Source organism: Benincasa hispida, chromosome 10, assembly GCF_009727055.1.
Source record: "Benincasa hispida cultivar B227 chromosome 10, ASM972705v1, whole genome shotgun sequence".
Classification (NCBI taxonomy): Eukaryota; Viridiplantae; Streptophyta; class Magnoliopsida; order Cucurbitales; family Cucurbitaceae; genus Benincasa; species Benincasa hispida.
The window spans coordinates 6,533,879-6,560,463 of NC_052358.1; the positions used below are offsets into that span (position 1 = coordinate 6,533,879).

Below are 26,585 nucleotides of genomic sequence, written 5' to 3' on the forward strand. Positions count from 1 at the left end.
TAAAAAATATTCTTATTGTTAGTTTTGAATACAAATAGTTAGTGTTTTATTTAAAAATATCTACAACTTTTAAAAGTTTAAAAAACATACTTAAAAACTTATATACATGTCTATTGTTAGTATATGAAGACAAACCATCGATAGTCATTTCAAAAATAATTTTTAACTATCAAAAGTTGTATTAATATTCTTAATCTTATATATAAAAAAAATGCTCCTTTGGTAAGTATAATAATGAATTTATTTTAAGTGTTCTTGAGTTCGAAAAGAACCAATTTTAAAATAAATTATATAGATTTCTTTTTCTCATCTTTCATATAGATACTCTCATTTTCTTCCATTTGTCCAATTCTCACACCAATTTAACTTATAAAATGATAAATAGCTTAATATAAAAAAGGACATAATTGGTTATTAACAACACACACTCAATTACTAACGTACAACCTTGTTAAAACATCTAACTCTTAAGATCTCTTCGATTGCCGATGCCAAAATCCAGATAGAGAAAGACATTCACGTGACAACAACGATAAATTTGTAATTTAGGGAATGAGGTGACCTGTATGATGGAAAGATCTGCACACTGGTGTGGTATTTGACACATAGGCTTTGATGCTTAAGGTAGAAAGTGTATACGTGTAGCAAGTAGGGAGTTTGAGTATTAGAATGAACTTACTTCCTCTGAATTCATAATGATGTATTTATAGTGAAATTCTAATCCAGGATGTCCATATCAAAGTTTCTAAATCATATTAGGTAAACTCTTGAACCAAATGGGTGCACATTTAGCATGTCCCATTTATCAAATTTGGAGGCTCAGCCTTGACCTCATCCTTAGACAAAGTTGGGATCAAGGAGGTTGGTTGAGTCTTTTTACTCAAACTATCCTCTTTTCGAGACCAAAATAGACTGTAACATGCTCCATTCATCAAACGGGGAGGGTCGGCCTCAACCTCATCCTTGGCGGCCGAAACTGCTATCTTCTTAATTGGGCCCTAGGATGTAGTTTTCTCACCATTTTCTTGATCAGATAATTTGCAAACTCTATTATCTAGTCCAAATTCATCCACAACATTGGTGATTTCATTATATAAAGATTTAGTATACCATTTTATTTTAATTCTAGTACTTATACTTTTACTAAATTTTGAAATTAGTTCTTATTGTTAATTTGGTGTTAACTTTTATCAAATTTGGTAAAATAACAATAATAATTCTCACTCATGAAAAGGCACCATATAAATATATGTTCCAAAATTTATAAAGGAAGTGTTGATATAGATTTTTGAAAGAAAAAAAAAATCTTTTTGATCCTTAGGTTTTGGATCACCTTTCAATTTGGTTCTTAAGTTTTAAACAGTTACACTTTTAGTCATTAAATTTTGAATTTGATTTCAATTTAATCTTTAAATTTTAAAATATTATAAATTTATTCTTGAAATTAGAGTTTTGTTTTAATTTGATCACTACGTTTCAAGATTTATACTTTTAAGCACCATCTATTTTAGTAAATTCTTATGTTTAGCTTTATTAGCTAATTAAAAAGAATTATTCGAATTATAATTAATTAAGAAGTGATGTTGTGAATGTCATGTAAAGAAAAGTTGTAATGGCATAGAGATAAAGCAAGAACAAGTGGCAAGAAAGTAGTGGCTACAAAATCTATTGGGATAAGGAAGTGGATGATGCTTCAATGAAAGAATCAACATGAACCTTCAATCACTTGCCCACACTCCCAAACATAACTATATCCTCTTTCTTTCCCTCAACCACTCTCTCAACAACCAACAATCTCTCTTAACCCCAATTCCTCACATTTCCTAAAAATGGCATCCATGGCTATGACAGCCTCCTTCCTCCCTGCCACCGCTAACAAGCAACCCTCCACCGCCGCCCGCCGAGCACTCGTTGTCGCCAAAGCCTCCACCTCTAGCGATGCCTCCAATGTCAATTTGGAGATCAAGAATGTGAAGGTGGAAAACAGGCAAGGGCGGCGGGAGTTAGTAGCGGCCGCTGTCACGGTGGCAGCAGCAACCTTGGCGAAGGCAGCGATGGCCGATGAGCCGCCACGTGGCTCCCCTGAAGCCAAGCAGAAGTATGCTCCAATCTGTGTCACAATGCCCACTGCCCGTATTTGCCGCAAGTGATTTCAAGAGATGTTTTTCTCTGTTGTCTTTCTTTTTCTTCTTCTTGTCTATTAAACTCTTTCATTTGGTTTCAGACTTTGAAGTTTGATTGTAAAATCTGTAAAACAAAGCTATGAATTGCCATGAATCTCCCTCGTCATGACTTTTTCTTGTTTTTGCTTCCACAATCTCAAAGTTCATTTAAGTATTTTGTTTTTTCTTTTTACATTTTATCAATGTTGTTGATCACAATACCTCAACAAACACCACATTTGATAAGATCATAACTTCACTCTTGTTTGTACCAATATCTAGATCGAGACACTCACTCCTCTTGAAATCAGACACCCAAAACACGATCATTTCGTCTTTTCGATACGATAACATTGATGGGGTCCAGGACTTCACCAGATAACTTAACTTTAAACATATATAAGTTTAAAATTAAAAAGAAAAGTTCAACCAAACAAGTGAATCAACACGTATCTTTATCATTGTCTCACTTCAGAAATCCCTCTACACGAATGAATTCTTTTGTATACGTCATCCAGAAGCATTTCGATAACAAAGCGATGATTGCACAAAGGAGCATTATCTCTCTCTACAAGAATATGAATTTAAAAGTCATCATTAAGGGAGGTTGGCAAGAAAATCCCAGAAAGTGTTCTCTCTCTACTTCCACAAATGGAAGGCCAAAATGGTAAATTCTCATCAGCTCTACCTTGGCATTCAGCTTCTTCAAAAACACAAGCAAAGCTCTAAAAATACAGTTGGAAAGGTGTTCATTGTTCACAAACTTGAGACCTTGATCCTGATCCAATGGTTTCACTTGGAATAGATTTCAAATGATAATAATATTAATAATTATAGGCCATTGATCATAGCTCTTAACCATAAATGAATAGCCGAAAACCCAACATAAATATATTTGTATATTCCAAATTTTTGCATTCTTCAAACATCAGTTTGAATCATTTCATCTTTCAGATGGTTCATCTACCTTAACTTGTAAGTTTCAATGACCCTTCTCTGAACAACTTCAAGCTCAGACTGTTGAATCTTTCCCGTGAATATTGTCTTGACGCTTTTCTCCAATCAGTTCCTGCCTTCATCATGGCTGCAAACTCTTCATAGCTTATGCGCCCATCCTACAAAAGCAGAATAGAAGGGTTGGAAGAACTGGCCTATAAGTTTCCACATTTATATCAAATCAACATCTATGGCCAAGCAGGAAGTAGAATTATGAATCATTTCGAGGAATATCGAGTTAAACTGGACATGAGCTATATCTAAGCAGAAACACAATGCTGACCTTATCCGTGTCGACATCATGCATAATGGCACTGATGACATCCTCAATATTCGTTTCTTCATCGTCTAGCAGCACAGCTCGAAGCTCTTCAATCTCGATGAAACCACTCTGGTTCTGATCAAAGAATGCAAAAGCTTTATGCAGGTGCTCGTCATTTGCCATCCTTTTGAGGTGGATTGAAACTGCAACAAACTCTCCGTAGTTGAGAGTTCCATCATCCTGAACACCAGCCTGTAGAAAGCAAAATTTGAGTTGGTAATTGTGTCTAAAATTTTGATTACTACTTCACAAGACAAGCTGACAATTGCAAGTTTTCTTAAAATGGACTGGCTTTGAGTCAGTCAGACACCACAAATCCAAGTATCTAACTGTTCGTGCTTATTGCTTCCTTTTTTATTTTCTTTTTCGAGAACATTGGCCTCTATATCTACATTTATCGAAAAATCTAAATGAGTCCAAGAAAGAAGGTTGCAAATCCAAGGCACACACATTCGAGGATACAAAAGTACAACATAACAGATAATTGTACATACTGCTTCCATAAGTATCTGAAGATCTGTTTCTGGAATCTGTTGTCCAAGCTTTTGCAATCCACTTCTCAGCTCCTCGAGATTTATCTTCCCTCTCTTCTCAACGTCCATCATATCAAATGCCTCCTTTATGCCAGCTACTTCCTCCACCGACAAATGCTCAGCAATCACCTAAGGAAAATAATCAAATGAAGTGTCATCTATAGCTCAGGCAGTCTATTCTATAAAACACCTCAAATGACTTTTGTGATTACCCTTAGGGCTCGTTTCTTGAGCTTGTTCATCACAGAAAACTGCTTGAGTCTTGCTTTCACCGTCTCACCTAATGGAACATTCGGAGCCTTCTTAGCATTTTGTAACCATGGATGGTCTGCACAAAGTGATATTTCAGGTATTATGTGCAAATTCTAAACTATAAGAGCCAGATGTCAGAATGATGCACGTGAAAATCAGTAGACATGATACCTAGAACTTCCTGAGCAGTAAGGCGCCGCTTGGGATCAGGATTAAGCATTTTTCTTACAAGATCCTTTGCATTTTCAGAGACTCTTGGCCACGGGTCTCTCCTAAAATCAATAACCGAGCGAATAATTGCCTGTGCTACACCCTGTTCAGTTTCTACATGAAAATTGAAATGTAACTTATGAGGAGGAAATCTGAAAAAAGAACTACAAAAATTACACTTAGTGGGCTACTTGTGTGAGACTCTATCAACAAGAAATGAAAACTTATATTTTAACGAAATGATGTATAAGGATCCACTGTTCTTACAAGATATGACCAATACAGTTAAAAAAACAGTTTTAAAGACATGAACTGCCATGTAGGGAACAAAAATCCAAACCTGCCCAAAATGGTGGAATGCCACAGAGTAAAATATAGAGGATAACCCCAGCGCTCCAAACATCAACTTCTGGACCATAATTCCTTTTTAGGACCTCTGGGGCCATGTAATAAGGACTGCCTACTATTTCATTGAATTGTTCACCTAATCCAATAGAAACATTAATGCTTTGTAGGATTTTCTGAAGACATGAACAAATAGAAATGTGTGGCAAGTGTAACAAGACAATCAAAATAAAAATGCACAACAAAATGATAACATTATTCTCATATGTCAATTGAATACAAGCCGTAATACCTGGTTTAAAAGTGATAGACAGTCCAAAATCAATTGCTTTCAACGGGGATGATTCCTTCTTGTTTGCAAAAAGAAAATTCTCTGGTTTGAGATCACGATGCATCACTCCATGTTTATGACAAGCCTGTGACATGAAATGCATGTAAAAAAACAAGGTAACTCCTCAAGAACAAAAATGTCAAAATCATATGGCAAATACAATCAACATAAAAGTGCTAAAAGATTAAGACATGTTCCAACTAATCTGAAAATGCTAAAGATAAAACTATGTCATGTTTAAAAGTTAACCAACATTTTCTTTTCACCTGAACAACTTCAACAATTGTCCGCATAACAACAGCCGCTGCACGCTCTGTGTAATGCCCCCTTGCAACAATTCGGTCAAACAATTCCCCACCCTCGCACAGTTCCATCACAATGTGAACTGCCTGATCATCCTCATAAGTATCCTTCAGGGTAACAATATTCGGATGCTTGGGCAAATGCTTCATTATTTGAACCTCTCTTCGCACATCCTCAATATCAACAGCAGTCCTAAGTTTCTTCTTTGATATAGATTTACAAGCAAACTTTTCACCTGTATTTGTATCTGTGCATAAATATGTTACACCAAATTCACCTCGACCAAGCTCGCGACCAAGATCATAATGAGCCGAAATATCATGACCAGTTGGATCACTCAACACCTGAAGCTTATTATTACCAGAACCATTCACATTCTTCCCGCCATCTTTAGCAGAAAATGGTTTGGCCTTCTTCTTGTGTTTACCTTTAGGCTTAGCCGAAGGAGTGCCAGGAGTAGCACAACAATTACCCATGGGCAAGATCCAGAAATGTCAAAATGCTCCAACCTTTTGAGATATTTCAAAACCCATCAAGCAAATATATTAAGGGTCAGAAACATAGATACAAAATAGAAATTTATAAACAATGCTAAGATCCAGAGCTTTTTTTAATAAACAAAACCAACCCAGATGAGAATCTGAGATGTATAATCAATAGGATGATTCCCTCTAAACAAAATCCAAAAATTGCACAAGATATCACAATTTTTCAGAAAATAAAACAGGCACCTAATCCAAGGTATTCTAAACGAAAACAAAAAATTAACAGAGAGAAATATCCATTTCATGTTCATAACAATCCCACATACCCCAGAATTCTGTTTCCCCCATTAAGAGATTAAAACGCCATAAAAACAAAAACCCACCTGGGATTTTCAGTTGAAATTCAGGAATCACAACGACATTGGGAAGAATAGCCGGAGAAGTTAGCCGAGGGGAGAATTGAAAGGCTTTGAATCTGAAATCTGAAGGAGAAAGATGAATCTCAAGAATGTGAAAGGGGCATGGATTGATTGAGTTCCAGAATCTCTTTTCTTTCTCCTCCAAAAAAAAAAAAAAAAAATTCTTCCTCCCCTCTTGGATTCAACCAAGACGGAAGACAAACGAGACCCTCTTCCCCTCACCCCTTCCCTCTTTTTCAATCCACGAGGTCCATTTTTTATTTTCCCAATTTAATTTAAGAAATTATTACAATAATCATTGCATTTCAGAAAATAATATTTGTTGGATGTATGAGTCAAATAAATGACTCATTATCCAATACCATTCACAAAAAAAGTCAATTTAAAATCTTATTTTAGAGTGTATAATTCACGGTCTAATTTTAACCAACTTTATGACTGTCCTTGTAATTTAAGGTTAGTTTTTATTTTGCCAGTGGCTACTAATGAAATTACAATGATAGAAAATGATTACATTACAACAACTTAATCTGTTTAATTTAATGAAAATTGTTTAAGTTCAGTTCAATTATCAAAGTATCCTTTCAAGTTGAGTATGAAGAATGTACCTTCTCTATCAAAAAGGTGTGAAGAGAATTACAAATATTCCAAATTCGTACTTTTATTTATTTGAAAATCGTGTGTATTATAATTGGTATTTCAATTTTAAAAGTTCAATTTTTCTTGATAACATAAAAATTTAAATGATTTTTTTTTTTTGTTTTTTTGGGGAACATTACAGCCCCCAATAATAAGAAAGTACATACAGAAGAACATGCTTCCACAAGCTTTTGCCTAAAAATTTGAATCTTTAGTACGTGTATGTATATGTCAATCGAGTATAACTTAAGTTAATCGACAAGCTTTCTAATCTATGCTTTGTTCGGCGTACCATCAATATAATATACTGTAAACAAAGTGATTTTAATTACAATTTAGATAGCCATAGTTAAATTTCTGTAATATCTTCTTTTTATTATTATTATTATTATTATAAAGATTTAACTAAGAAGTGAGGGGGATATGAACACAGATGAAAGTGGAAGCTGCTGCAAAACTGGTGGCTCAGTAGATTCTTTCTCAAAGTCAGAACTGATTGAACTTGGTAATGGTCCATCAATGGAAGGTTTTATGACGGTATAAAACAGCACATTGTAGAAAATGGAGAAGATGAAGAGAACAACAGCTGAATTTGCTAAAACGGTCCCTGCAATCTCTGTCATTTCTCCTCTCATTTGACTTCTTGGAAGCTTCATATCTTGAACTGCAAAAGTTTTTCAAAACCAAAATTTTTTATCAACATAAGTAGAGATTTCTTCTACACACAACTAAGTTCAATCCAGTCGACCAAAGTTCCACAACTACAAATTTTAATCAGAATTAGGATTCAAAAGTTTGGGGGCTTACCTTTCTTCTTGGGAGAAGTGACTTGTTTCTTGGAGAAAGATTCAAGCTGCTGATCAAGCTCTTGAAGGGCCTGCCTGGCCTTATCTGGGTCAACCTCAAATTGTTGAGAATCTGTCTCTCTTGCACACAAAATGCAAAAACGAGACGCAGAATAATGCGATGGGTGAAAATTCCTTCTCCTCAAAACATCATCAGAGCATTTTTTGGTGGCTATCAAAGGCGGCCGCTGGTTTTGATTGAAGAGAGACTGAAGAGAAAGCATCTGGGAGCTGATAATTAACCACTGCCGCATGAAGTTGCCTTCAGGATAATGTTATGTAATCACCAAGAAGAAGCAGTGTGTTTGGCAACAAGTATTGGCACAATCTTATCCAGAATATGGCTGTCCTCACTGCCACCTGGGATAATAATATTCCTCCATATCAAACATCCAATAAGACAAGTAAACAGAAACATTGCTGCGTCCGAATATAAGGCAATTTAAAAAACAATTCTCTACAAATAAAATATCGGCAAAAGTATGTTTGAGAGAATAATTGTTGTTAAAGAAACTATTTTTCTATTATACTCCTCATTTCCACCAACATGGTCTTCGGCTTCCACGGAATCAAAAGAGCATTAAAAAAATAACTTGAGGATCACAAGGGAAAACAAAACAAGCCGCTGTGTTTGACTTTATTTCATTCACAGTTTTCGAAGTGAAATCAGTGTCCTTTCATTTCAAGAAGTGGGAATATACAGTTTCAAGGTTTAACCCCTTCACAACACAAATAAAGCCTAATGGAAGCTGCAATCAAATAAGAATCTGAAATGGTGTCCAAGTAATTTCATTTGGTTCAAACGACAGCTCAAATCAAATCAGAAACCTTGAATGAGCAACATCAAGTTTAGATCATTTTCCAGTATTCTCAGTGGATGCTGAAATCAGGATTCACACAGTAGAGCAAGAAATATATTTGGTACTGAGGAAACTTTGATGAAATTAGCAACCAAATTATGGATCAAAGTTCTAGACACACTCACGAGTACATGACAGTTATGCATTCGATTAAGCAAGGTGGTTTGGAAATTAAAAAGAGCACTGTTTGAAATCTATGGAGTCTGTTCTATACACAAGTTAAAAATGGGGGAGAGGTTGATGGAATGAAGCATCTAGAACTAGGGTCCAAATGGCCAACTTATATCATCCATCTCCTTTACGATTAAGAAACAAGCACCAGAACAAAGCCAAGAATGATTTGCCGCCTAGCAGAAAACTGCCAGGGAATGCAGCCCCAAAGATAACCTAGGGGCACCCCATATTTTTGCAACCAGGAGGTTCACTTGATGGCAAGACGCCTCTGTCCAGCCTGATTTTCTGAGATACTTCGCTGCTGTCCCGAGCAGTCTCCATCTTCACCTCTCTCACCAGACCGTAAACCGTATGAAGAAGCTTGGAAGCTACTGTAGTTGTGAAATTGGCTACCGTGGTTCACATAACTTCGAGCTTCATATGCCTCATGCAACTGGGTCCTTGCTTCTTGTTGTCCACTGGAAGAATTCCAGGTTTCAGCCAAGGCACAAGGCGCTGCTTCAGAACCAGATGAACCAGCAGAGTGCGATGAGATAGCTTGACCAGAAGCGGAGTCCTTGTCCTTCATTGTTGAACTCAAGGAATTAGCTTCATTTTTCTTGGCAAACCGTCCTCCACTACCCCTTGCCCGTCTCATGGCATGCTGGTGACGAGATTCATGAAGATATGGCTGGTAAAATAAAACATACTGAATATTAGATGAACTTCAGAATCATACATAACTGCAAATAAGCTATAGCAAAAGAATTGTTCAAATAGGGGGGAGGGGAGGGAAAAAAAGGGCGGAGTGTGAACAGTCATCACTCGGCAAACATTCACAACCAACAACCAACCCTATGACCATCCAACCCTCTATGACATTTGATTTTTCAAAACCATGACCAATCCACCCATCCATACATACATATATGTAACAGTATGCAGAAACTACTCTGAGTCAGCCAAGCCATCTTTGTCTCAATGACAATGAATTACCTATGAAGAATTAATGTAAATGAAGGCTCAGAAGACAAAATTTAAAACATAAATGCTTTGAACCCTGAATCAGTTGTGATTTTATATGGAGACAATTAATTATACTTTTACCTTCAGTTGACAACCTCTGGTCTTACATAACCATAATCACAATGCAACGTTACAACTTTTCTTTGAATCTTTTTATCAGTCTTGTAAGGTCTTGAAACAACGACTTGCCAATTCATATAGGCGTTTGATAATAACCATATTCATTTTAGCACTCAACAATCCTTATAGCAAGTTTAAGCTGAAATGTTAGGTTACTTCTCACGTGCACAGAATCTGATTATAAGAATAAAGCAAACCTTTTCAATGTGGGTATAGCTGGAATATAATAAATTTGGCAATAATGACATCCTAAGCATTCATGATATTCAGGGTAGAATAGGTACATAAATCAGGTTATATTCCTAGAAATATCACTGATGATAAGGAAATCTTATACCTATCTTTAAAAAGCCTACGTGAGTACATCCTCTCCACTGTCCAGCACAACAAAATAATTTCTTAGTTGCCCTTCACTCACATGTTTACGGTAATTAAACAATAGAAAACTACTCAGTAAAATACAATTAAAAAGGCATTTTTAGATTCCCAGCTACTTCAACATGTATGAGAGGCAAGATTTAGTACATGAAAGGTGATCATCTGAATAGCAGTTGTACCTTTCTAACTTTTATCAGTTTGTTTTCAACCTCTGCTTTAGCACGTGCTTGTCTTCGCCTTAGAATCCCTTGATATTGTTTGGCATTCACAAAAACAGGCTCTTGTGTCACCTCAAGGGGCAAAGCCATTCTAGCATGTGGCATCCCAAGAAAAGGAGGATAACCCTACCATAAGACGAACTTGTCAAGGGCACACTTCAATTTTTACGTATCAAGGAAAGGTTTCAATTCTTACGGATCAAGGAAAAGTGATAACATCCCACAATGATCTCAGACATCCTTGACATACGACCTCGTCATTGTGGCCAAGAAAAAAGAAAGAAATAATTCCAGGCCAAAATACCACAATTATCACACTACAACCTCTTCCAAGAAACTGAAATTCAGTTACTTCACTTGATATACTCATGTTATATTAATTCAAATAGTTTGAGAAAGTGAATCTGGACAAGGAACAACATTGAAGTTCCTGAATAATTGAAAAGGTAAAGCAAAAGAATAAAAGAATAAAAGTGAAAAAAGGGAAGGCAAAGAGCAAAATTACCCAGGGCTAATAATAATATATATACACCTAAAATGTTTGCGTATATGATGCAAAATCACAAGAAATATATACATATATATCTGTACATCTCATCACCTGATCTTCTATGATTTTAACCTACGTACCGGTTGATGCCCATAGGCAGCCATCACTCCAGCATAATAAGGATCCTGATATGGGTTTGATGCACATGCCTGAAAAAGATTTAACATAAATTAGTAGTCCCACGAATTCAAAAGAATATTAAATCTGACGTGTTGGGAAGGAAAAAAAAAAAAAAAAATGTTGTTCAATATTCAACCACTGGACTCCGTTACTCAGAAGGATGTCTCTAAAGTAAAAAAGAAATCAACCAGATTTGCAACTGAACTCACAATAGAGTGGCCTACAAGTTCAAGCTGAGGAGGTTGTGTGACACATCCACCATGCACTGTAGGCGCAGCAGAAACAGCAAGCTGACAGTTGTGCTGTACTTGCCCATAACTTGCTGGTGAATTTGACAATAACATGTTTGTTAACAATCAAATGGGGCTATATTGTCATTGTCCTCAAATGTACAATAATTCCAACTCATAACTAAAGAGGCTAAAAACAAGAAGTGCCTTTCTTTGAACTCTAACATGATTTAGCAAGCAAAAACGCCAAGTTGAGGGCCATACCATGTGAATCTTTTGTGGTGTCATCATCATCGTCTTCATTTAAATCATCATTTGACATTGACTGACCATCATTAGATTCTGAAGCACCATTAGTGCATTCCAGTGACGTTGAATTGGACAAATTTCCTCCTGCTGGCGGGGAGATATGATTGTACCCAATACTACGCCACCAAGGTTCAGTATAACCACTAGTCTGCTGCATATTTGGTGGTTCAGATTCTAGTTGATTCACGCTTTTAGACTTTGACTGCATACCTTCTTCACAAATGTATACGTTAGATAAAATACAAGGACAAAATCGACAGTAATACACAGACCATGCAGAACAAATGTTGGATAAACAGAGAAGGCATCAACCTATAATAAAAGCACTGAAAAGAAGGCATCAAAAGAAAAAGAAGAAAAATGAAGCATTGTTCATTTTGAAAACCTTGAAAATCATCCATGTCCGTTACACTTTTCTGAAGAGAAGGGAAAATAGTTTGGCTCCTTAGGTTTAAAATAACGCGCGTGAGAGAAGGAAATTAAAAAGAACATTCAACAGCCAGCTGAATCAATTTTCCTTACAGTCTTAAATTAAATGGTCTGAGATGAGGGCGCACACAATAATTTTCTGACAGATTTGAGGGTGGTTTAGTATTCACTATTCAGGAAGCAGGGAGAAAATATAGGGAAAGGCTAGGACATAATAACCAAGAAAAGCTTAACTCCAAGCAGAAGCCTCGACAATTAACTATGTTTTTTATTTCCTTCCAATTATGATTACATAATCTTTTCCCTGTGTATAATCCTTGTGCAGAGCATTGCTCATTTTTAGCTTCAATGAGGCTTATCACATCATTGGAAGTAAAATGGTCTACATCTTTAATTTCTTCAGGTCTTCCAAGCTGAGCTGGTTACTTATCCAGTTATCCATCAATTGAGTTCAAGATCAAAGACAGAAAACAAATCAGTTTCTATTTTGTGCTTGCAGAATTTTGGAATTGTAAATGCTTTATGGGCTCAGCTAAATCACCACTTGGAACTCCTAAAGTTTCAATTTTGAAGAGACAGAAGTGCAGCATAATCTTTAATTCAAAACGTAAACCAAATCCCGCGATGTCGAATGGAGCTCTATTTATTTCCATGCAAAATTTCAAAAACAACTTTCGTTATCTACTTCCACGTTGTATCTTATTTTGGTGCTCCATTTGTCTCCATGCTAGACTAGAAATTATCACAGGTGACCTTTTTCCATCACTCTTCCAACCGCAACTCAAGAAACATAAACAATGAAATGGGAATAAGTTGCAGGACAATATTGATGAATCCTCCTAAACGCTCCAGCCAAATATCAAATCATAGTTTAGTATCTTGCATTAAATAAGTTCACTTTGGCATCTAAGTTGAGCATACCAATGATCCACATGCAAGGGAAGAGGTGACTAATACCGTTCAATAGAAAACGTTCACTTCTACATTTGGCGACTGACGTTTCGACCTAAATTCAGCCATTAAGGATTGCACGAACCATAATCTCCACATGCAAGCAACAAACAGAACCCAATACCCAGAAAGTGGGATAGATTTCAATTAGAAGGAGCAAAACAGAATAGGACAGCACAGGTTCAATCTTAAAAAGCAAGAGCAAAAATCACCAGACTTGTGAGTTCTAAATTCCCATCAAGATCCCAATTCCACTCGATTCTCTAAACACAGAAACCCCACCAAGTGAAATTCTGCACTCTAGTGATTCAAAATCCCAAATTCTAGCCGCATGAAGCCAGAAACCCAAGCCATCACGATTCCATGCAAGGAGAACAATACCCGAACATAAACAAAACCCAAAAAAAGGGGAAGAGAAAGAACTGAATTGGGAAAACCCTAGAGTAACATTAGATAACACGAGCGAGAGATAGAGATAAGAAAAAAAAGGAAGCAGAATCTTGCAAAATCAAATTAGAGAGAGACGAACTCACTTGGATGGAAAATTCTGGAAATCCAAAGCCCTAGATTCAGGAAACACCCGCTGAGAATCTGGGAAAAAAGGAAAAACAGAAAGAGAAAGAGAAGAATTGAAGAGTCAATTCAGTTGTTGAGCGATTCTCATACTGAGAGAGCACAGTAATTGGAGAAAAGCAACGACCTTTTTGGTAACTCAAATTCAAGAGCTACGGCTACTGTTCCTTCACCCACTGCGGGACCCGATTTCAGTTCCAGCTACTCATCCACCGGCAACCTCTCCTTCCAGTTTCGGACTAAGAAATCCAAGTTTCGATGTCAATGATACTAGTCAACCGGCTAAAGCAGGTTCCCAGTTGACGTAGGTCGTGAGCTACTGAATCTCACGGGCGGGTGAGGTTATGCAAATTCGATTTTGAGGATAAAAGGCGGAAATTGGGATAATATATTTTGACCCACGTGACACGCACTTGACGAGCAAAGTCCGGGAAACGCTTGGCGCAAAAGTGGGGACCGCATCTTTAAAGTAGCGACAGCAGCGCATGCCACGTATCCCATGTCTTTTTAATGCAACTTTTCTTTCAAGACTTGTTACTGATATCTCAAATCTCTTATATCACCTTCAGGTAATTTTATCACTATAATGATAATCTCGATTTTTTTTCCTTACGATTATTGAATTCAAATAACAAATTGTTGAGAGTGGAGTTGCGAATATTTGACCTTTATAGATAAGATATTGATGTCTTAATATGGTAAATAATGTTTGGAATGCTTTTTATTTTCATCCCTTTTATTTTAGACTTTTTAAAATTTTCAATTTCCACTCACTAATTTTAATTTATTAGTTATGTGGATCATGATAATTAAATAAATGACAAAATGCACTAGTGATCTTTAAGATTTGGTGTTCATGTTTATTTAGTCCCTAAAGTTTTAAAACAGACACTTTTGTCTTCTAAGTTTGTAAAATGCTTTTAAATGGTCTCTAATTTAACTTTAAGTTAACAGAGTATTTATTAGACTGTTATGTGTTGACGTGGATGTTGATTGTACCAATTATGAGAAAGAAATTGTAGCTTTTAAAATATTTTTGAGTTGAGAATTTTCTCGGTCAAATTCACTCAATTGATAGAAGATTTTGTAGATGAAGACACTAACTTTACGGTCAATAGGAATAGATTGAATGAAGGTTTCAAAATTTCAGTGGAAAATAATCTTTTCTTTGCCAAGTTATTTTTGGAGCATACAATAGAAGGTCAGTTGAGGCAGACAACCCCTGCCGGCGATAGATGACTAGTTGCGACGATTATGGCATTCGACGGACCGCAAGGACAGGTTTACGAAAAGTTAATTTTGGAGTTTGTGAAAATGTAATATAGGGTACAAACCATTATTTTAACCTTTTTTAAGTTTTTCAAATTATTTTAATTTATTTTCCAATTAATTAAATGAAATTAACACATCATCGATACAATCAATATCCACGTCAATACATAATGATCTAATAAGCATTTTGTTAACTTAAAATTAAACATAGACATGAACCTTGAATTTCAGAAACCAAGAGTACATTTTGCCCTTAAATAAACTATAGCATTACTTTAAGGTTATAGTCTCTTTCTTGTCTATTGATCGTAAGAATTACTAAAATGATAAACCAATTAAAAGCATGAAAAATATTGGAAAATTTTAAAAGTATAGAGATAAACCTAACATAAAATAGAATATATAACTTAAATGCTTTACTAGGTTTAAAAAAATGATTTTGTTATTTCTTACTATAGTTTTCATTTGTTTTTTCAATAAGAAGATTTCATTTTTTTTATTTCCAAAAATAATAAATATGCATTTGAAAATTTTATGGATTAAAATTGTTATAGTTTAAAATAAAGTAGGAAGATTTGAACCTCGTATAAAATATATATTTTATATCTGTTGAAGTTATCTCGCTTTAATTATTTTATTTATATCATATGGTATGATTGAATATATTAAATCTCTTGCTTTTCCACTTTGCTACATTATGTGGCTTATGGGATTTTCAACTACCATAATGTATAACCTAAATTTATAAAATAATGTATACTTAAAATATTCAATAATGGTATAGATGGTGAGAGTGGGAAAAAAAATAATAATTGGTTGTACTAACTAGGATTATTGTAATTGGATGTATGAAACGTGGCATCATTTGAGTGGTTCAAGTTTATTGGGGTTCAGATAAGCATGCATTGATGTACCTAAAAATCATGATTGGGTTGCTCTAGCAAGTCTCCAAAGGCCTCAAGACAAGATCATGCCTAATTATTGGGAGTAGTCCAAAGGCCAACTTTGAATTATAATTAATTAATATTAATTTTACTTTTTTTTTTAATTATTAATCAAATCTCTAAGTTAATCTATATGCTCTAATTAAATCATATGGAATGTTGGTGTTATTTAGTTAAGTCAATAACATGTTGACTTCTCCTTAATGGAGTATTGTTTAGGGGAAAAAACAACCATTTGAATTTGATTATGTTAAGAAAATTGGAGTCCATGTTAAGACCCATTTTATGTGTTTTGCTTAACCCATAAGCAATTATTTCATTGGTCAATTTGAAGGTGAATAATAATGGGTGGAGGGTGGAAATTTTTTATAAAAAGCAAATAAGTAGAATCCTTTTTTTACAAGCAGTGCCTAGAGCTTCTAAAGCAAATAAAGAAGAAGAAAAAATGTTGTCGAATTGATTTCTTTGCGTTGTCTCACAGTGAGCGTTTTTCCTCCATTTGAGAGTTTTGTAAGCTTTGTAAGAATGATATGTGAGCAATTGTTTTGAGAGAAAAGTGAGAGGAATCATTCTTGAGCGTTGTAAACTCTTGTACTCTTTCTTCCGAACTATTTTAGTGGAACCTGTATCAGTAGCAAAGAACTAGACGTAGCCCACACTGGATGAACTAGTATAAACTGGGTGTCATCTCTCTTCCCTTAAACTTAATTTATTATCGTTCTTGTTGCTTGAAAGTTTAGGTTGGTTTATCTATTATTTTAAGTTATCGAGTTACAAATTGTTTATTCCGTATAATTTGGAACTCGAATTTAATATGGGATCGTTAGATAATTTATATTGTCTGAATTTGGTTGATTAATTTAGATTGATATATTATCATCCTCTATCAAGTGGTATCAGAGCTGATTGAACTGTAGAACGCTGTCAGAAAGAGATGAAAGATTGGTTATTTTTAATGGATCAAATTTTTTCTTTCTGGAAGTATGAGATATTAGATTACTTGCATTCCAAATAATTGGATTTGCCATTGGAAAGAAAACCTAATGACATGGGAGAAGCTGAATGGAAACAATTGGACAGAAAGGTGTTGGGGACTGTTTGCCCGACTTTGACAAAAAATGTGCAAAGTAGTGTAGCGAAGGAGACGGCCACAGAAGGACTGATAATGACTCTATCTAACATGTATGAAAATCCTTCAATAAACAACAAGGTGTATCTTGCAACCAAATTCTTTAATTTGAAAATGGCGGTAGGTACATATGTCACTACTCATTTAAATAAATTTGATTTATTGATAAACAAATTGACTGTTGTTGAATTATAATTTTTTAATGAAGTAAATGCAATATTGTTGTTGAGATCATTGGCTGATAGTTGGAAAACCATGAAAGCCGCACTTTTTAATTAATGTGATAAAGAGAAATTGTAGTTTTCACAGGTTAGAGATTCTGCACTCGTAGAAGAGATTTGCATAAAGGAAGTAGGTGTTGCTTCTACTTCTAGTTCAACATTGAATGTAGATAGAAGAATGAGTAACAACAAAAGTCGTGGCAACTGAGAAAATAATAATAATAATAATAGAAGCAAGTCCAAAAACAACATATTTGAATGTGGGAACTGTGATAAAACTGAACACTTGAAAAAGAATTGCAATAATCTAAAACAGAGTGGGGAGAATGAAGTTGGTGCAAATATTACAATAGATGAAATTTAGAATGCTCTGACTTTGGTAGTTGAGAGCACTCATGATACATGGGTGCTGGATTCAGGTGCGTCATTTTTACCACTGGTCAATGTCGTATTCTGGAAAATTATGTCACAAGAAATCATGGAAAGGTGTATCTTGTTGATGGAGAACCTTTGAACATCATTGGGATCGGTGTCGTGAATATAAAATTGGAAAATGGTTTGGTTTGGAAATTTTGCAAAGTACATCATGTTCAAAATATGATGAAAAACCTGATTTCTATAGGGTAGTTAAACAATGAAGGATGTGACGTGTTCTTTGGCAAAGGAAACTGGAAGGTTACAAAAGGTGCTATAGTAATCGCTCGAGGAAGCAAGTTATGAACTCTTTATGGCGACAACGGTGACAGGAATATGGTGGTCGTTGTTGATAGTTCGAGTCAGACTGATTTGTGGCACAACAGACTGGGGCATATGAGAAAAAGGTATGAAAATTCTTCATTTTGAAGGGAAGTTACAGGGACTAAAAGCAGTTAAACACGAGTTATGTGAAAGTTGTGTATTTAGGAAGCATAAACGTGTTAGTTTCTCAAAAATAGGAGCAACGCAAAAATCAACAAAGTTTGAGTTAGTTCACGCAGATGTGTGGGGGCCTTCTGAAGTATCTTCTCTTGGCAGTTCCAGATATTATGTGACCTTCATTGATTACTCAAGTAGAAAGGTATGAACTTATTTTCTCAAACATAATTCTAAAGTTTTTTCTATTTTCAAAACATGGAAGTCTATGGTTGAGAATAGACAAGTCTAAAGGTTAAAAACTTGAAGTCAGACAACGACGGTGAATATATTGATGGAGAATTCAAGAGGTATTATGCCGACAATGGAATTGTGATTGTAAAGACCATTCCAGGGACACCATAGTAGAATGATGTGGCTGAAAGAATGAACAGGACACTAAATAAACGTGTCAGAAGCATGAGATTACATGCAGAATTGCCTAAATAATTCTGGACAGAGGCAATCAATACGACGATCTATCTGATCAATAGGAGTTTGACCATATCTCTAGACTTGAAATTGCCTGAAGAATTTTGGAACGGTAAATAGGTAAACCTTTCTCATCTAAAGGTTTTTTGTTGTAAGCCTTACATTCACATTCATGCTGCAGACAGAAGTAAGTTAGATGTCAAATCCAAGAAATGTTATTTCATTGGATATGATGGTGCTGATATGGGGTATAAGTTTTAGGATGACCAAAACAGGAAAATACTCAGAAGTAGGAATGTGATCTTCAATGAGGAAATTTTGTACAAGCAAACAACAACAATTGATTTTGAAAAATCAAAAAGAGAAGACTCAGTATATAAGTCTTCCTGCGATTGAGACTAGATCGACAGAAAGTGAAGATAGGGTACAGTTACTCCTGAAGAACCAGTACAAGAGTTTGAGGAACTAGTTCTAGAACCTGAGCAACCAGTTGTGGTACCTAACGAACCAGTTGTTGAGCCTGATGAAGCTCAGAGAACACCACCTATAGCAGTTAGGAGGTCTAGTAGGACTATTAGACCACCACAGAGGTATTCTCCTTCTTTAATTATACATTATTGACTGACAGAGATGAACTTGAATGTTATACTGAAGCGGTTCAACTAGAAGATTCTGTCAAGCGGGAGTTGGCCATGAAAGACGAGATAGATTCTCTTATGGCGAATCAGACATGGCAACTGACTGAGTTACTAAGAGGTAAGAAAGCTTTGCAGAATGAATAGGTTTACAGAATGAAGCAAGAACCCGATGGTAGCAAAAGATACAAAGCAAGGCTTGTAGCTGGCTTTCAATATAAGGAAGGTATTGACTTTAATGAGATATTTTCTCTTGTAGTTAAAATAACTACTATTAGAATTGTATTATCGATAATGGCATAAGAGAATCTCTTCCTGGAACAAGTGAATGTAAAGACAACATTTCTTCATGGTGATTTGGAGGAAGAAATTTACATGGTACAACCACAGGGAGTCATATTATAGGGGCAGAAAAAAATGGTTGGCAAACTTCAGAGAAGCCTGTATGGTCTCAAACAGGCTCCCAGATAGTGATATAAGAAGTTTGATAGTTTTACAAGCAACAGTGGATATCAGAGGTGTCAGGTAAATCATTGTTGCTACATAAGATCTCAAGGTAACTCTTACATTACTTTACTGCTATATATTGATGATATATTGATAACAGTTGCAGACAATAGGAAATTCTGAAGATAAAAGTTGAGTTATCTAAAGAATTTGATATGAAATATTTGGGAGCTGCTAAACGAATCTTGGGGTTGAAGATCGAGAGAAATGATGGTACATTAACACTGTCATAAGAAGAATATGTGAAAAAGCTGTTGAATCGATTTCACATGGAAAATACAAAAACTGTGAGTACTCCTTTAGCTTGTCATTTTAAATTATCTAATGAGCACTCACCCACTACTGAGTAGGAAAGAGGTCACATGGCTAGAGTACCATATGCTTCAATTATAGGCAACTTGATACATGCCTTGGTTTACACAAGACCCAGACATTGCACATGCAGTGGGAGCTGTTAGTAGATACATGAGCAATCCAAGGCAGTAGCACTAGGAAGCTGTAAAGTGGATTTTCATATATCTAAGAAGGACAACTGATTATGCTCTGCATTTTGAGAAGTTAGATTTTAAACTGCAAAGTTATGTTGATGCAGATATGGCATGTGAGACAGATGGCAGAAAAAGTACTATCAGGCATGTTTTTACTTTGAGTAATACTTCTATTAGTTGGATTTCTAGATTGCAGAAGATATTAGCTCTTTCTACAATAAAAGTTAAGTATGCTGCAATCACTGAGGCAAGTAAGGAGATGATATGGCTTCAGTCTTTTTAGAAGAACTTGGCTTGAAATTAGGAAAGTAGACATTGCATTGTGACAGTCAGAGTGTTATTCATTTAGCAAAGAATCTAGTGCTTCATTCAATAACAAAAGACATACAGGTGAAGTACCATTTTATTCAATAAGTTTTGGAAGATGGAGCATTGGTACTTGAAAAGATTACAGGAAGTAAGAATCCAGTAGATATGTTTACTAAATCCGTTCCTGATGACAAACTGAAGTTGTGTGCCTTTAGTTGGACTTCTACACAAGTAGAAAGGGAAGTCGTTGTTGGGTTTTATGCCCCAAAACTCGTAGATAGTAAATGTTATTCAACCGTCAGTTATTAATTAACCGTCATCAATAATGAGTTATGGATGTTAATTCAATAAATATTATTGCTTGTATTCTTGTCTATTTTGTCTTAATAACCTTAAATCCAATAAACTAACATCCAAAGTTGTCTTATGAGTCTTGAATTGTATGTGGAGACATACATAGATCAATGTTCAAGATACAACCAAAAGAGTCTATGGTATAGGGATAAGACCGGGTATCTTATCCTGGTAACACTATGGATATGACTCACTTTATATTTGATACAAACATAATGATCCAACACGTCCATGTAGGTGACACGTGAGTGTGGGTATCATATGCAATGAGTTCGCATAAGATTGGACCGCAAAACAGTAACCTCTAGATGTAACACCGTTGACTAGTCGGGTTTCTATTTCAATAGGATGACTTAGGCGACTTAGTCTTAATCCTGAGTATATTATGAACTTCAGTTCACAAGGAATTGTCTTATGATTTGTATGGGTGAGAGGTGGCCAGATTACCGACCCAATATGCCTATCATTTTGGGGATAAGACCGAGTAGGGAGCTGGCAACATAATAATACAAGATGAAATTCACTCCTTCCCGCATTAAGAGTAAGTAGATGAGTGTTCCTTTAAGTGGTGTCTCTGGGACTTGAACAAAGGGCTCTACCCTCTTATTGGCCCGAGAGAGGTTTCTGTTTATTGGTTGAACCATAAACAAGTTGTTCATTAGAGGAGCACTGGTACTTAAGGAGTCAGAGGTAACTCAAGGGTAAAACAACAATTTGACCCAGTTGGAGTTACGAACACTCGTAAAGGACTAACTTGCTAGTATTGGTCTATATCCGTGGATGCAGAAATGTATATGTAGTGAGAATAGTGCAGTTGTGGGTCTTTAGTAGAGTGTACCCACAATTAACGAATATTGATTAATTTGGTTAATGAGTTTAGCCAGTTTAATCTCGTATCATTGGAGCTTCTGATCTACAGGTTCATCAGGTCCCCTCGTTAGCTCACTAGAGGATATTTAAGAGGGATAATTTGAATTGTTCAAATTAATTTGAAGAAATTATATATTAATGTGATTAATATATAATTACGGATATGATATATAATTAAATTGGAAAGTGATATTTGAATAAGATTCAAATTAATTAATTCAAATGAGTTAGATTACAAATAATTAATTAATAGAGAGATTTTACACATATGCATGGGATGTATATAATAATTAAATATATACATTAAATTGGGTTTAATGTATAAATATTTATTTAATTATTGTACAAATTAAAATTAAATATTTGTTATTTAATTGAACTAATTAATTAAATAAGTGTTATTTATTTAAATGGACTAATTATTTAAATAAATATTATTTAATTAATTATAAAAAAGGAAAATATTAGGAAAAGGGCTTGACCCCTTCTTTATATAAAGACCTCTTTATGGCCCTTTGGAAGGCACACATTCCCATCAAAGAGAAAGACTGACAATACACAACACCCTAGTGTTATTGTGCAAATTTTTCTCTAAGAGAATCCTCTCAATTCTCCAAAACCCTTTTCTTCTCTCTCTCCCAATAATTGGATACCACCTATCCCTCTATTAGAATCCCAGAGAATAACGAGGTTACTCTCATGGCAGTGTTCGAGATTGTTCAAGAAATTATTCGTGATCAAGATCATTGGAGATCCATTCGTTGGAACTAAGAGAGGAATGCTCGTGGCACTTGGAAATCTACTTTACATGCTACTTTACATGTTTATATTCTATTTTAATTCAATGATTATATTTATACAAAAAATTGGATTGCAGGATGCAAGGCATTCTACGCTTCTCCTGCAGGATTCGATCCCTTCAATTGGTATCAGAGGCAATTTCTTGCATCTTCGTTCTTCGTATTTTTTGAAACAAAATTGTTTAGAGGTGAGTTTTTATATTTTGCATTATGAATGTTTGAATGTTGGTTTGCATAATTGGATGTTTTTCAATTTTGGCACTAGATTACTTTTTAATTTGATTAAATTGTAAGGGCTCGTTGTATTTTTTAGGCAATTTATTTCTTGCTTCGAGTCTGTAAGTCCATGTCGATCGATAGAGCAATGATTGTTGAAGAGATCGGGAAGAAACGGAAGTGTTCAGGACAAGTTCGGAGTAGAAATCGTGCAGAACGGGAGTGTTTTGCCGATCAACATTGTGACGCTGCTATCACAACGTTGCCACGTTGAAAAGCAGAAGCATTGAGTTGTGGTTGCAGCATTGCAACGGTCCAAGTTTGGATGGAGCATAGGCGGCGCGCACGGGACGACTTCGGTTGCTGCTTTACCCTATTTTTCCTTTTGTATTTTAATTAATTAATTAATAAATTAATTTAAACTGTAAAAATTGACCGATTTTGGCAACCTAATGTAAAATTAATTGATTAAATTAATATAACTATTATATTAATTTAATCAATTAATATTACATTAGGGTGCCAAATCAGTCCAATTTTTGCTGTTTAATTTAATTATGCATTGAATGTATGTTTTAAATTTTTTTTGAATTCATATTTCATATTGTATGTCATATAGATTAAAAAATATCCACCTTAGGATAAACATGTACATGCATCATAATTAAATATAAATATTTATATTTTATAGATGCATGATTGAATTAGCATGCTAGTATTATGTTAGTGATGTATGATTAACCTAAGCATGTCTATGCATCATACTATATATTAAAATTGTTCTAATAAATAGTGGAATGATGTATGTGAATGCTTGAAGTTTTTATGGATTTAATAATTCATTGATTTATAAAGAGTTATAGTATTAATGAAATAGATTGAAATCTATAATCTAGATTGCATGCAAACATAGGTCTAAATTATTTTAAATTGTTTTAAATTGACTTATGTTATTTTTAATGGGATTAGGAATAGGTTAATCTTTTTAATTTGTTTTAATAGGATTAAAATGAATTTCAATAAAAGATTAAATTTATAAAATAATTGCCCATAAGGGACCTTTGTCTAAGGAAGGTTCTGTCTAGGAGGAGGTATTTAAGCTGACGGAAACGGAACGACTCCACTTGGAAACCGACCTGGAAGGTGAATTGGGCAAATATTTTATAAGAATGCAATAAATGATTGGTTTTATTAAAAGAGTTTAATAAATGAAATCAAGTATTGTTAAATTATTCAATATAAATGTTATATTGAGCAAATTTAAAGGACTTAGATAAATTCATTAGCCGGGTTTTAATTAAGTATAATAAAATCCCAATGAATATTTTAGTAGGAAGAAGTTAATATATATGATATATCAAAATTTCAGCTCTCATGTCCCCAAGAGTTCACATCGTGAGATTCATGCTTGGCTTTGTGTCGCCCTGGGTGCAGCTTTCCTTCGGAAAGTATTTGCAGGGTCAATAATAAGGTGAATGGGGAAAGTATCATAGTAAGTGGGAGAGGGACATATGTCAATGTATCCTACGGTCTCCTCCATTAGGTTACATCATGAGGTTCCTATGGTATGCCTGCGTGTCGTCCTAGAGCGACCATCCCTTTGGAGGGCCTGATCATAGGGGTCGAAATAACGCAAACTCCAGCAATGGATATGGTTTTTTAGGTTAATCTTCAACATTTTTCTTTCCCTTTGGTAGCTTGTTGAAGTGTACCTCTAGGATCTGAAAATGGGAGGGTGAAACGCATCCAAAAAGTATGTTTTCTGGGCTTAGAATTTAGTTAGTTTTATGCTTAGTTTGAAATCTTTAATGCTTTTACTGTTTGATTGTAGGAAATCGAGCAATTGAATGAGAACAAACAATTTTGGAAGATTAATGACCAAAATACTCCCAAGAAGGTCAACGTTGAATAGGGCATTGATCAATGGAGAAAAAGGAAAGAAATTCGAAAATCGGAGGCAGAAAAACATTGAACGAATGTTGCAACGCTGCCTCGTGATGCTACAAGGCAAAGAACTCATGGAAACAGGCCAGCGTTGCAACGTTGCTTGCAGCATTGCGATGCTACAATTAGTAATGTTGAAATTACCGTCAGTGTTGCAATGCTACATTGGAGTGTTGCAAGCATTGCAACGCTGCAACTACTGTTTATATAAGCAGTTTTTGGTCGATTTGATTCGAGGAGAGGCCAATGGAGGCACTTTTGGGGCTATTTTGAGTGCGTAAAGCAATATTTCGGTGAGGCCTCCTTGGGGAGTGTAATTTTGGACAGAGGTGGCATCTCGAAGCTTCAAAGGATTGAAGATTTGAAGAGATTGTCGGGTTGCGATTCCGGATTCGAGGATAAGAGTCAAGAACATGGCCTGCAATTTCTTCCCTCTTTTATTTTATGTTCCTTTGTGTTTGGAAACCTCATGAATGGTCTATGTTTGTGTTGTAACCATGAGTGACTGATTTTTATTTCTTGGGTGTTGATCTAGTTTTATGGATTGTGAAAACTAAATTAATTGCTTATTGGATTGAATTTATGCATAATTATTTTAGCAAGTTTTTTCTTAATGCTTTTGATTAACTGATCACTAATTGAATGTTCTTTACTTAATGTCTGTCTCGAGAGAGAAGGTGTTGAGTTGGATCTAACATGTTAAACTGTTAATCGAGCATGCACAAGAGTGATAGGAGATTAATAGAGATTGTTGACGGAGGAATTTAATGGTGTGGCTAGTCAAGCGATAGAAGATATTCGGGTTGATGGTTAGTCATTATAAAGGATTGAGCTCGAGAGAGGATACCTGGATAAAAGACTCCTAGATCTATAATTTGCATGAATCAATATAAGGTCAAAATAATTAATTTGGTTAATTCGTTTAACAAAATCATACCCTAAAACATGTCTTTGTCTAGTTTCACCCAGTTTTATCTTTTCTTGCTTTTTAGGATTAGACTAGTTAGGTTTTCATCACAATCCGGTCCCCTAAATAAAATTAAAAGAATATCTAAATAGCTGAAATAGTCAAACTAATTCCTCAAAGGATGATACTCTATCTCTTGACCGTTTTATCATATTATAATTTGACGTGTGTGCTTGCGCTAACACGGAGGGTCACACTTACGGGATGAATTAAATTAGTTAATGAATACTTGACCGAAACAATGGTAACTAAAAACAATAGGAATAAGAGTTATTCTGGTATTAGTGATTGACTGAGACTGTCTCAATTCAGAGGAGGAGTAGCTGATCACCTTTATGTGGCTGTTGATGGAACACGAGACATACGCAGTGGAAAAATGACCTAATTACACTCTAATTGTTTTTAATTAAAAGAAATTAGCATGCAATCTGAAGGAAAAAACAGTAAATTAAAATTACCTTTGAAGCTCCCGAAAACCACTTTTCCTCGCTGAATCTTGACTCGAACTCTTTCGGACCACCACTAGAGTTGACCTACTATCCTTTGGACTTAGAACCGGGTTGTGGGACCCGATGGATTAAGAAAATCGAGAGAGAGAAAGAGATGAAAAATAAGAATGAATTTGGGTTTGGGTTTTTTATTTTTCCAGCCCAATTTTGAAAATAATTTTGGAAAAATGGCAAAAAGTCTTTCATCCGTAATTGAAAGCCCAATTTATAGAAAAAAGTCATGCAACAATTGCATGAAACAAATCTATAAAAACCCAACACCTAGAATTCATTATCTAAGTGGGCTTAATGTCTCCACTATAAGCCAACATCTAGCCTACTATTTTGTTAGTGGAATT

General features: G+C 35.1%; 4 protein-coding genes across 9 annotated transcripts; 1 reads left to right on the forward strand and 3 right to left on the reverse strand.

The window, feature by feature from the left end:
- The first annotated feature begins 1,737 nt into the window (after positions 1–1,737).
- Positions 1,738–2,304, forward strand: LOC120088398 (photosystem II 5 kDa protein, chloroplastic). The gene has a single exon (XM_039045665.1). It carries the CDS (start codon positions 1,830–1,832, stop codon positions 2,148–2,150), a length of 321 nt encoding a protein of 106 aa, XP_038901593.1. The 5' UTR covers positions 1,738–1,829; the 3' UTR covers positions 2,151–2,304.
- Positions 2,305–2,914: 610 nt separating this feature from the next.
- On the reverse strand, positions 2,915–7,038 carry LOC120088394 (calcium-dependent protein kinase 8-like). 2 transcript variants are annotated; one of them, XM_039045656.1, is made up of 9 exons: positions 6,323–7,038; positions 5,418–5,963; positions 5,113–5,236; positions 4,816–4,959; positions 4,437–4,589; positions 4,226–4,341; positions 3,975–4,142; positions 3,442–3,672; positions 3,131–3,277 (listed from the first exon to the last, which is right to left on the reverse strand). In XM_039045656.1, exons 2-9 carry the CDS (start codon positions 5,928–5,930, stop codon positions 3,131–3,133), a joined length of 1,596 nt encoding a protein of 531 aa, XP_038901584.1. In that variant the 5' UTR covers positions 5,931–5,963; positions 6,323–7,038. The 2 variants fall into 2 exon arrangements, with proteins under 2 accessions (XP_038901585.1, XP_038901584.1); XM_039045657.1 differs by lacking the exon at positions 6,323–7,038 and having other exon boundaries at positions 2,915–3,277; positions 5,418–5,930.
- A 281-nt stretch (positions 7,039–7,319) lies between these two features.
- LOC120088397 lies at positions 7,320–8,220 on the reverse strand. Its single transcript, XM_039045664.1, has 2 exons — positions 7,805–8,220; positions 7,320–7,661 (listed from the first exon to the last, which is right to left on the reverse strand). The coding sequence occupies exons 1-2, from the start codon at positions 8,094–8,096 to the stop codon at positions 7,399–7,401; spliced, it is 555 nt and encodes a 184-aa protein (XP_038901592.1). The 5' UTR covers positions 8,097–8,220; the 3' UTR covers positions 7,320–7,398.
- A 523-nt stretch (positions 8,221–8,743) lies between these two features.
- Positions 8,744–13,914, reverse strand: LOC120088395 (nuclear transcription factor Y subunit A-1-like). 5 transcript variants are annotated; one of them, XM_039045662.1, is made up of 6 exons: positions 13,720–13,914; positions 11,762–12,019; positions 11,492–11,589; positions 11,228–11,296; positions 10,559–10,723; positions 8,744–9,546 (listed from the first exon to the last, which is right to left on the reverse strand). In XM_039045662.1, the coding sequence occupies exons 2-6, from the start codon at positions 12,012–12,014 to the stop codon at positions 9,124–9,126; spliced, it is 1,008 nt and encodes a 335-aa protein (XP_038901590.1). In that variant the 5' UTR covers positions 12,015–12,019; positions 13,720–13,914; the 3' UTR covers positions 8,744–9,123. The 5 variants fall into 5 exon arrangements, with proteins under 5 accessions (XP_038901590.1, XP_038901587.1, XP_038901586.1 ...); XM_039045659.1 differs by having other exon boundaries at positions 11,477–11,589; positions 11,762–12,016; positions 13,720–13,912; XM_039045658.1 differs by having other exon boundaries at positions 11,477–11,589; positions 13,720–13,912.
- Between the last annotated feature and the right edge of the window lie 12,671 nt (positions 13,915–26,585).